Here is a 12,112-nt window from a genome sequence, read left to right on the forward strand (position 1 = left end):
ATTACAAACAATATTTTATAACTGCAATTTCATTAGTGAAAAAATTTGAAAATCTTTAGTAAGCAATAAAGTAAAAGAATAACGGAATACGCATCTAGCATTATTGGCTTGTACGCGATTGCAATACTATAGCCGAGCTATTCCATGAGAAAACATAAAATGAATGCCAAGTTATCTTGAGATAGAATAAAAAGAGATAGTAGTATTAAGTGTGTTATTGATCGACAAAGTACAAGTGAAAAGGAAAATATTGCAAAGTTATGAGTTAATTTACTGCCTTGCCTATGTTAAGACATTAAGTGAGACTATAATCCTACAACTGAGCTTCAACGATCCAGAAAGATAAAGTGAGTGTTAGAAATACTTGACGATAATAAACCGTAACAGTAAGGCTATATTTATGCAAAGCGGGCTTTCACATAAACTGGTTGATTCGAAATCCGAGGCACTTTTAATTTATTGCCGGTATAGCGATTCGTTGACTGTTTCGTAATATTGCCGTTGAACAATCTTCAAAGGCAGATGGCTAATAACAATATCGGAACTTGCAATTTGATTAAAAACGGCTTGCGGAATGTGCAATGAATCGCGCGAAAGAGAGCTTTTCAGTAGACATTGAAACCGTTTGCAGAACGGTGGTACTCACTTCTATTCTTTGAATCGCGTATTGCTCATTCATGGCAGATTCTAAGCTCTACTTTACGAACCAAAGCCAAGTTGTAAAGTTGGTTTGAATCATGCATGTCTAAACATTGGCAAAAAAACTGACGAGAACAAAAGTGAAAATATATGTAGTAAGAAGTTTCGTTAGAGCATTGGCAAGTTTTAGTCCGAAGTTAAGATCTAGTGTATAAAATCGAATCCAATCATCAATTCCAATCATCAGTGGCTTCGAGTCTACTTTGTAATGTAAAAATCAATCAATAGCGAGAGGGCATCACGCGTTTTTCAGATGCGTGACTCTTGGCCTATAGACTAGATCGGCATGTACTATTGTCAAAATTAATGTTCATATTTAGACAAGGCATGAAAACCGTTCTAAAGTTGCTCCAATGAATAATTGAAATCGTGCATTGTCATATTTCAGCGATGATGATAATTATTGGTAAGAAAAAAAAAATTTATTGTTCGAAGATAAAAGGACCATGTACCTGCTATTATGGCTCCTTCTCGCCGCAAGAGAAGTAAAAGAATCTTCGTTAATGTTGCAACTTGACAGTGAGGAGGCTTTATATTTATACGTGTGATACAGGCTATTTTAAGAAAATACTCGGAAAGCCGCGGCGCCTGCGAGGAGTGGAAATTAAGACGCAGCTGCACGACTACAGCTTGGTCCTGAGCACAGCTCGGTATGCTTAAATAATTGGTTAACAAGCTACAAGCATCGCGTGGTCTTTGGTGCGATCAGTCGACTGCAGCCCGGCGCACGGTTGTGCAGTTTGTCGACGCGGCGGCCTGCTATTCTACGCATTGTTTGCGGCCAAAACTCGAACGGACACACAAAGAAAGTAAGTGAAGGTATTTTCGCAGAACGAGCAGCAAGATGTACAGAGATAGAATTCGAAATGGGAAAAACAAGTCGCATATGGATGCCTACGGGACGAACAGAGACGGGAATGTACATAGTCCTGTAAATAAAATTGAGTAAAGCTGAGTGAGGCAGAACATTCGGCAATTGGATAAGTATAATGGCTGAAAAGGATTGCCCTCTATAACATTGACAAGATCGATGCGTTCATTGAGAAAACTTGTAGCTTAGTCGTGAGTGGAGAGCTTAAGAGAAAGGTCAGAAAGTCAGAAAAAGAATGCGTGTGAAGCTTGGTCGACACGGTAATGACGCACCTGGCATCCGTTGGCTTGTAAGTCACGTCGTACTTGTCCACCTGCTCGAGCTGGCTGGTGCTCCAGGAGACACGGACCGTCGTCGGATTGAGAAACATCACGGTGATATTTTCCGGCACGCCGGGAATCCCTGCCGTAGAGCCTGCGGATGAAAGCTCGCGTCAGCTTGGCGGCGCCTCCGCGGCTCGGCCGATACTCACCGACGAGACTAGCTCCCTGCAGGATCAGTATGGTGGCCCAAAGGACCATGCCGCCAATTCGGCGGACCGTGGCTGGGCCGCGTTCGCTCCGGCGCGCCTCGCACGCTGGCTCTTGGCTAATTAGCTCGGCTTGGCTCGGCTCGCGGGCTCAGCCTCGCGCCGGCCCACATCCAGCGCCTCCCGATTCAGCATCCGAGTAACCCACTCCAGCAGCCGCCCGCGCCCACTCTGTCCATGCCGCGCAACGCCCAGCCGGCCGAATCCGCGAGCGACGCTCCCCGACGACGCGATGCCTTCGTTTCACGGCTGACCTTCGGCCAGCTCCTCGCCAGGGACGACCGATCCCCGTGCGCGCATCACCTTCATCCTAAACAAAGTCGTCCGCCTCTTTACTCATGGCCGCTGCAGCGCAGTCGCTCGCTCTCCCAGCTGAAAAGATAACAAAAAGCCCACTTTAGCCGGCCGCGATGCCTTTCATGCCGCGACGCGCTCTTCCCACTCCTCTCTCCTCTCCCACTTGTCTCCTCTCTCGCTGCTTTCTTTACTTTGCCCATTAATTATCATTTTGCCTTTTGTCCGACTCGTCGCCGATTCCATTGCAAACGAGCTTTTCCAAGACCCCCCCCTCCCCCCATCTCTCTCTCTCCTTTTACTTTCGTCTTTCGCCTCATTTTTCAGTGATTATTATCAGGCCGCAAGCTCCTCTCCTCCTCTCCTCTCCTGCATTCGTCGCGATGGAACAATGCCAAACAGATATTACTCGTTTTAACGTTACTCTAGACACCGAGGCACGCTCGTGGCCCGATAACTGGCAAATCAATGCATTCGCACTGCTACTCACAGATGCAAAACATTCACAAGCGGAAGCTGCCGACCGCTTCCACTCGTGTCACGTGCAACAAAAAAACTCGTTAAAAACATTCCGATTCTCTCTTTGCTCATTTTCAAACGCCTTCGTCTTCCACGTCAAAGCACAAGTGTTTTACTCGAGAATCACACGATCAGATAACGAAACGGACTGGGCCATCTAAATCATTTTCACGATACGACGGTTTGGTGTATACTTACGAGACTTTGTTTACTTATTATCACCTTACTTTATCTGAAATTCAACTAACGTTAAAATCCATTCAACACAGTTATGAAAACAAAAGAGTTAAGAAAGACACGATTCCATCTTACATCTTCAAATGAGCGGACGTTTGCGCAGCTTTTGCTCGGTCGCGGCCAACGAAAATACTGACGCGCCCGAGGTTTATGTTGAGCTGCTTCTAAGTTGGTGGAGCTTTCGCGCAGCTATAACGAAATCTGCTCCTCGTTGGCCAGCTTTAATATAGACTACGTAAGCCAACCGTCGGCGGAGTAATGTACCAAAAAAAGGTGTAAAGGAAAAAAAAGACGACGCAGATGTATACTTGCTTTATTGCCGACGCAGCGGCAAGACGTTCCAAGTAAATGCTTCAAAAAATAAACAAATCAAATGCACAGCCTAATGACACGCCTCACGATTGCATTATTAGATTATGTCTGGACAACTTTCTTTTAACTACGTATTTTGCAACTGTCACTCCATCAATTCTCAGATTGAAGTGTAAGAAAACAGTGCGCTACTTGTTTCGTACACAATGTTCCTCATTGATTTTCTGATTTATTCAGTACCTGCTTATCGTAGACTCAGCTCGTCTGTTTATTTCGATACGAAACTAGCACAGACTTGCTTTTTTATCAATATTACAACGAGAATCGTAACGATGAACGAGTCGTTGTATCAATGGCTCTTATGATGCAATGAGTAAAGAATATTAATGCAAGTAACGTGCTTTGACTGTGTAAAACCTGCATAAGTTATTAAACTGTCGTGACGGCGCGACGGCCGAGAATTTTCATATCGCTCAATTTTCTATGAGAAATTTTAGGCTGCTGATGAAAAGCGATTGCAGAAATAATGTGAAGCTGCGCATTTAGTTGGAATCAAAGTCAGTCAGTGACCACGTTCCGTCGGAAGAAAGCTCAGGCACAAGAGGGCGCTACAGATAATCTAGCTCATTTCAGATACACACTAACGAACACTCGCATGAGTATGAACTCTCCATCCAATGTACACATGCGCACTCCAACGTAACGCACATTAAATGAGCTAATTATCTGGCGGTCCCTTGCCGCTCAACTTTCTTGCGAAGTATCCTCATTCAAGCATTTCAAGCTCCAAATAAGGAAATATCGGTTGTACAAAGCTGCTTTCTCGACATTTATTCACGAAATTCCGATCACGGATTCTAGTTTCCCCCCGCCAATCCTAATGGCAGACTCGTCCTTAACAACTTTATAATACCCATGAAAAGGGCTTTTCATTTTTCACAGCGCTCGATAAGAACTTTAAATCCGCAGACCTTTCAACAATTAGGCCAGCTTCGGTACCCAAGGAACAAATTTATTTTCTCATTATCAATTCATTTCACCAGTACGTTATGTATATAAGGATGCGTTTTCTCCCTTGCAAATATTGCCAGCAGCCAATATTGTATTTTGCATTTTTTTAATATGGATAATCCGTGCGAATAAAGAGCTGTTCAAATTCTACGGAATTTTTGTAAAGGGAAAACCACGCAAAGCTAAAACACCTAAATAATATTAAAGTAGCAAATTTGCCCTGTGAAAAGAGCGACTTTTCACAGGGCAAATTTGCTACCTTAGCGGCATTCATCTTTTGACGTTGTTCATTTCGACTGAAAAATATAAAAACGAATCCTTGTGCATTTATTGTTCAAACACTGAGCGATCATGATAACATAAAGGAATAAAATTGAATCGGTTGATGTAAAAAAATGAAGAAGTATTATCTATTTATCCAGTTACAAACTCGATGTTATTCAATGTTGCAAGTTAATGTCAAACTAAGATTTCATTGTCAATCTAAATAGTTTTTTCGATTAATTTGAAATAATTTAAAGGAAGTAACACTTGAAACACTTTGAAAAAATAAATAATTCTATACTTAAAGAGTGAATAATTTTTTAATATTCTATGAATAGCGATCAATCGTAGTTAGATCCATCACTGAAGACTTGAACAAAACAAATGTGTTACGTTAATAATCGAACCTATTATCGATACGAGAACAAACTTTTAAATGCAATCAAGCATGATCAAGCAAGGTTGTATAGCATGATTAACTACGTAGCCTAATGTCTGTATAGCTCATCGTGTTTCTGGATCTTAGCGTAATATTTGGACAAGTTGCGTCGAAACTAGAGCTGCTCGATGAAATATTCAACTGTGCAGTTGTATTCTGGTTGAAAGATTTTTGAAACTCTGAAGATGTGTACTTGTTGAACAAGGTTAGCGTGATGTATGAGGTAACCGAGTAAAAATTCTATGCTTTTAATTAGCTACAAGAATTTGTCTAATGTTCAATTGGTGTGATGTTTCGAAAAATAACAATAGGAATTACAGTAATACGTAAAGAAATAGTAGCTTTAGTTCGCATACATACAAACGCACTCGGTGATGAGAAAAACTAAACGAGGAGCATCTTCTGGCTGGGGGAAAATGCGGGCTTAAGCTATTTCGTAAAGGTGTGCGCGAGGCCACAAAAAAGTACTTGAGTCAAGAATTGTCTTGCCCTACTTTGAGCTAAGTGTGCACGGACTTCTTTTTTGTTTTTTCGCCCCAATTATTAGTCTGCTGGTTGCAGCTAGCTTAAGAAGAGTCTCGGCACTGCTTTCATCTTTTACCACTTCATACACGTGTGAAAAGCTGCTCAAGCTCAATCGAGGAAACAAAAATACCAAGTAATTAGACAGGTTTAAAATAAATTCGGCATCCACGACTTTCCAAGCAGCGTTTATAATTTGCAGTTAATCACAACTTTTCTCTGTTCGCATAAAAACTTACATCAATACGTCCACTGTATTTGTGTGAATATGTGCTCATGACAACGAAATAAATCAATGGTGCTAACAAGAAGAGGTCGAACTTTTCAGTGGCTGGATTATATCTTATATTCATAAAAAACCGTTTTATTTGATAATATCTACGAGAAATCACCGAAATTTATACTGACCAAAATAATAATTTATCATTCATTCGTGATCGATCAATTCGATACAGTTAATACCATAAGCATATTCAATATGTATCAAAATAAAAATAACATCAAACAGGTTGAAACAATAACGTTTCAACAGAGTCTAACTGTATCTTAATATTTTTCCTTATTTTTTTTAATTATACACTCTGAAGATTAAAATAGCTTCATTTTTTATATGAAAATGTGTTGAATGCAGAAATGCTATACCCATTCAACAGCTTTCGCCTTGAATCGTGCTCATTTTATTTTTATTGCATAAAAATCGTGCCATTGATTTATCGATTGAACAGAAACAGCAGTGGAATTAACAATTCGATTACATTTTTATTATTTTAAGGCTAATTTAGATTTTTTTACTCGTTATAAGAAGACAGACTGGCGCTAGTTGGTTTGAGGGTAGGTTGATCGATGGCTAATAACACATGGCTGAAACAGCAAAGCGTGTTGCGGTCGATATGAGTGGTGTAGAATATCACGAGGAATGTTTGCGATGAGTTTCAATCGAATGGCGGGCTTCAGAGAAGAAAAAAATATGCTCAAGATTTTATCTAGACAAAAAGATATCTAATCGAAAAATTCTAATGAAACGTACCCAACCCCCGAAGAATATTCATCAACTTATCTTGGTGCGCATTAGCTGATCAAATAATTACTTTTCCATTGGGTATTTCTACAGTGCTCAATAAGTTCGTAAAAGGAAATAGACAGAATTATCGATGCAAATTGAATAGAATTGTTAATACTTATCGTGATGCTACAGGGACTCATACGAGGTATTTGTATTTTATTACATGTGATATTATTGATTAAAGGAAAGTTTCCTTGTGATACTGACAAATATATTTTTCTGTTCGTTCTGTACTATTTTATATAATAGATACAGATATTTATGTTTTTATTATAAATTATTGTTAATTTTTTCCACTCCTGATGTTTGATAATTATATTAGTAATCGTAATCTAATATAATTATGTTTTTATTACTTATACCACATAAAGTATTTCACATTCACGCTTTTAGGCTACCATCTCATACGCTAGTCTCCCATAAAACCTACTTCGAAACAGGTATTGATTTGCTGATCAATGGACCTACTATCTCGAACTATTGTGAGAATCGTGTACTTTGACACGAACATTTATTTGAAAAAATTAAAAGATATCAAACACAAATCGTTCCCCGGCTCTTCGCGTTGTCATCCGACTTTATATCTAGTGAACCACGTTTCTCTCTCTTACCTCTCTATTATCTCTAAGATTTGAACGTCGATATTGTTTTAAAGCAAACTTTTAAATTTACCTCATGATTCAGTCAAGTATTCAATTTTCTGTTTGCTAACTTGATTTTCAATCAATTAGCATTCGATGCGCACTTCGCATGCACATTTTAGATTATAATAATCAGCACTAAAATAGGAATAATGATTAAACTAGAATACTTGTTACACGAACGAATCGAAGTTTCAGTATTTCGATACTACCAAAATTCAGTCTGCTTCTGTATTTATATATAATGTACAGATGAAAACATATTTTATATTTTTAATGAAAAATTTTTTATTAGCTGTGTTCCAGTCCAAATAAAATAGATTAGTTGGTGAAAAATCGCTCACAACATGTTAGATGTTCGTATGACCGTTTGAAAAAATCAGAAATACACCCGACATAAAGCAGCATCAGATAGTATTTCATGTTTTTTCGTGCAACTTGTCCAGTCTTTGCTAAATGATAAGAAACAACTTTCGGCAGCAAAACAATAAAACCTTCTCTTTATATATCCAATCATCTGCTGATGCATTCTAATTTTTTGTAATTTATAAATTTTATCAAAGCAACTTTACTTCATAATGCCACTGACGACTCGTTCGAATGGTGGGGATTGCTTTATAAAGTGAACTAACACGCGTTTTTTTCCGAAAACTTCGCTATTTGAAAAAACATTTTGAAAATGAGTACATCTCATAACGGCACTCTGAAAAAAAAGGATTTTGGACGATTAAAATAGCTTTGCAAACTGAAAAATAAGTTTCGTAAACATCGTGGCAATGTCTCGCTTGTGAGACTTTGATTCACTGAAGAATTTTGCCTGTGGGAATTTTTAATGAAGGCTTCGCATAATTGTCAGATAGGATATGAAAATAGCTTCGTCAAGTGTCTGAAATGCTAATAAAAATCTAGATTCAAACTAATCTATGTGACCCGGAATAATTGTATTACAAAAACACCGATGTATATATCTATACTTGTAGTAATTCACGACAAGAAAAAGATCAATATTATTATAATTAGGATAAAATATCATTTAGGTGAATTTCATACATTCACGAAAGAAATAGCTTTCTCTACGCGGATATAAGACAATGAAAAAGTTACTTGAACAAGTTTTGAAGTAAAGTAGAGTTTAAGCTTTAACAACCTTATATAAAGAAAGATGTACGCGAACAAACCCATAATTTTCAAACATTTTTAGTGAATTTTAGTCTCTGTATGTAGGTGTATGCTTATTAAATTACAAAATGTTTGGCTGTTGCGTTGTTACGCGAAGTTTTGTCAATTAGACTAGATTAGATTCATTCGGAAAATCATGTTTATTAGTTGCTCGGGAAAGTGACATTCGAAAGAAGACAATGACTGTCGACAGCTATTTGTATAGATAGATAAAATAAAAGAAATTTTCAAGTCATTAAAATATTATTGTATATATAGAGTGATGTATATCCTGTAGAATTATAAAAATTTTCACGTAGAGATAAAAATATTCGCGCAGAGTTGAAAGTATGTAGTTAGCTAAAAAATACACATGCGTCCATGAGCTTTAATGAATTCGATTACACGATTCAAGGTTATTTGTCCATACTTACATCGTGCTACACAGTATAGAATCACCTATCTCCTGACCTAGTTTTCGCGGCAGTGACTATGTCTCGGCCAATCGTGCGCAGTAATCGCTGTCGCGTAAGTATAAAAGCTCGATTTATTTTGCCGCCTGTCTTTCTCCCGTAACATACATTTTCAACGCAGCGTCTACGATACCTCATCCGTGCTGTCTACGTGTCATAACAATAATTAATCTTTCCTATTTATTTTATATACATCCAGAAGCTTAGCCGCGTGTCTACGTATAAACACTCCTATTAACTCGTTCAGTATTGTTGCAGATATGGTTGTGCTTTGTACTTTTACTACTTTTTTGTGTAAGAGGATTTCCACAAAAAAAAAATACTTAAACAACGGCACCCCTTGCCAATATTTCCAAATTGGCTGGACGCTTGTCGTCGAGTAATTTTTACATAGTATTTGACATATAGAAACAAAAAAATATTCGGATTATTACGATAATAGATTGTCGTATCTTCTTTTTCGCCCATAGAAGTTCCAAAACTAATTGAAAAATGAATACAACTTTTCATGGCTTTTTGAAATATAATAAAAAAAGGAAGAAAGATCACATTTGGATTCTACGTCAAAACAAAAAAAAAACATCGAAATCATATGTTTTATTATTTTTTAATCGAGGTTTTGACCGCGCAGCGCTTTGAAAACTACAATTGAGCATAAATAAAGCAGAGCTAATACATTTAATTAATTACATTTAATAATTACATTTACGAACGACCTTGAAACAATAGTTATATTCACATCACATTCATCTATGTAAATCACCCCTAAAATTAGAGAATATTCGTCAAATATTTTGATATCCTTTATGTATTTTTTTAGATAAGTAAAGGTGACCTTTTCAATGACTGCGATTTCAATTCGAGTCACCGTGAGTTAGCACGAGTCGAAGATGACTACCGCCATATAAATATATGAGGTCCAAAGAATCCAAAAACCTAGTTCAAGTCTGCGGTGTACATATTTTTTGCCATGCGTTTATTCATTTAAGCTATCTTTCGTTCTTGAAAAATGGAACTTATTATAGGATTTTCACGTGGGAAATAATATATCATTTTGTTTTTTACAGTAGCTTAATTTGAACGGTAAAAATTCTAATGACTGTTTTTGTTAGAGCTTTTGAACCCTCTAAATCAAATTTGTTCAAGAAACTGTATTTATAAATTTTCATTTTTTATATTTCTTAATCATTTAGAAGAAGCAGAAGCAGAAACTAAACCAATCGATTAACCCATGAATAAAACCTTAAAATTCGGAAGTGTGATACTTAGAATATAACAATATGCGAAAAGATTTAAAGAGCTTTACGTAAAAAATGTATTGTAAGAAAACAAGAAGATAAAACATAAAAAAACGAAGTAAATAGCTATTTAGGCATCCAGAGTCTCGGATAATTGTATCACGGTCATAAAAGATAGAAAGGAAAGAGCAGCGGTATTACTAGACAGCAGCACGACGTAATTACGAATCTGCTCTTGCAACTTGCCCTTGCGTGATGAGATTGCTAGTAGTTGCTGTAAAGTTAACAAGTATCGGCTGATCTTATAATTTCTCTGAAGGTCTTAAATTTGTTGAAAAAGCTTTTGCTTGAGATTATGTTAATGCATTATATGCAGAGATTGCATATCATCTTCATTATTAATTGGGTTATCAAAGAATACTTATTTTTAAAGGATTACGCACGAATCATTTACAGTGTTACAATTAAAGTAAATTGTAATAAGTCAAAATCTAACCATAGACAATGCACACTTCTAGTAGGTCTGTTCTGAAACAATGCAGTGTCCAAAATTGTACTAATTTAAATGTTCGCTAATTTGGCACCCAAAAGATTCCTTTTGAATTTCTCAATGTAAAAATAAAAGGTGCTATAGGGCACGTAAAATGTATTATTTTCGAGTGACTTGAAGTGTTTAATTTGTGATTTCGAATGACGAAACAGAAATAGTTTTCTCGTATTTCATTTCACGCAGGTCGTGCTCACGGAAAGTCTGTATATTTTACGTGGTCCTAGTTACTTTTATGAGTCAGATAATGCTCATTAAGAGGCATCACTCAGAGTGAACAAAGTTCCCTTGGGATTTTTCTTTAAATGTGTTTGTTGTTCATTACATTTTGTTTTACTCCGGTTGGGGTTCCTTTACTCTATTTTAGAGTTTACAGAATTAGACTTTGTTCGAAATTTTAAATTATTGAAATATATACTCGTTTATTGCCACGAATGTCTTTTTTATTACTTATAAAATAATTTCATTGCCCAATATAAAATCCTACGTTAAAGTAATAATGTTGCTGATTCGTATTAAAAGCATTCATATATATACTCTGATAAAAATCAGAAATTAAATTATCTTTCAAATGTCGAATGCCAATTGAATATTAATCTTCTAATCCTTAGTTTTTAGTATAATAACATTACTTAAATTGTGCAAATCATCTATAAATTTTTGTTTACCATATCACGTGTAGATCCGTATAACAAAATTCCTGCAAACATTTTGAAGTCTTTTGCGTTTGGCTTACATCATATTGTTGGATGAAACAGTGCAATTTTCAAATAAAAATTTTTATATATATATATATATATATATATATATATATATATATATATATATATATATATATTATTTATGGTCTCACTTATGAGAAAACTTTTTGAAAGGTATTATTCGAATACTCCATTAAATTTATTTCGGAAATGTCAAGAAATTTTTATATTTTTGCATATTTTCGATAAAAATTATCATACGCATTAACTGTGATCAATATGATATCTGCAGTATCTTAATATATTTTGCCGTGTGTCTCTATCTCTTACTATTATCTATCTTTCCTTTTATAAATGGAAATGATTTTTACGGAATAATACTTATCTACGAATGCTACAGCTTCAGTTTTCTAATAAACCTCTTTTTTTGTCTTGAAGAAAATACGCGTTCACTATTTTTTTTAAATGTACCGAAGAAAAACGAGAATGAGATAATCATCCACCTTTTCTATTCTTACCTATGCTACAACAGATCGCTGTTGAAATTACGTTTCCGCGAAAGATTGCTTCTGTCGAATTTAAAATTGACCTAAA

At 36.3% G+C, this 12,112-nt stretch overlaps 1 protein-coding gene across 10 annotated transcripts in view; it reads right to left on the bottom strand.

Annotated features, from left to right (window-relative positions):
- The window catches only part of LOC131669486 (ataxin-2 homolog), a 40,875-nt gene that overhangs the window by 24,083 nt on the left and 4,680 nt on the right, over nt 1-12,112 (bottom strand). For 7 of the 10 annotated variants that reach the window (XM_058944380.1, XM_058944384.1, XM_058944386.1 and 4 more), the window contains exons 2-4: nt 2,043-2,471; nt 1,843-1,984; nt 1,152-1,166 (exon numbers count right to left, since the gene is read on the bottom strand). In XM_058944380.1, coding sequence (XP_058800363.1) covers nt 1,152-1,166; nt 1,843-1,984; nt 2,043-2,091 — 206 coding nt within the window. In that variant the 5' untranslated portion in view covers nt 2,092-2,471. Of the gene's footprint in view, nt 1-1,151; nt 1,167-1,842; nt 1,985-2,042; nt 2,472-3,110; nt 3,145-3,224; nt 3,280-12,112 lie in introns of those variants that run through there. The other 3 variants (XM_058944383.1, XM_058944382.1, XM_058944378.1) reach the window with 2 other exon arrangements.

This window comes from Phymastichus coffea, unplaced genomic scaffold, assembly GCF_024137745.1.
Source record: "Phymastichus coffea isolate CEN01 unplaced genomic scaffold, Cenicafe_Pcof_1.1 PCOF00094, whole genome shotgun sequence".
NCBI classification, from domain to species: domain Eukaryota; kingdom Metazoa; phylum Arthropoda; class Insecta; order Hymenoptera; family Eulophidae; genus Phymastichus; species Phymastichus coffea.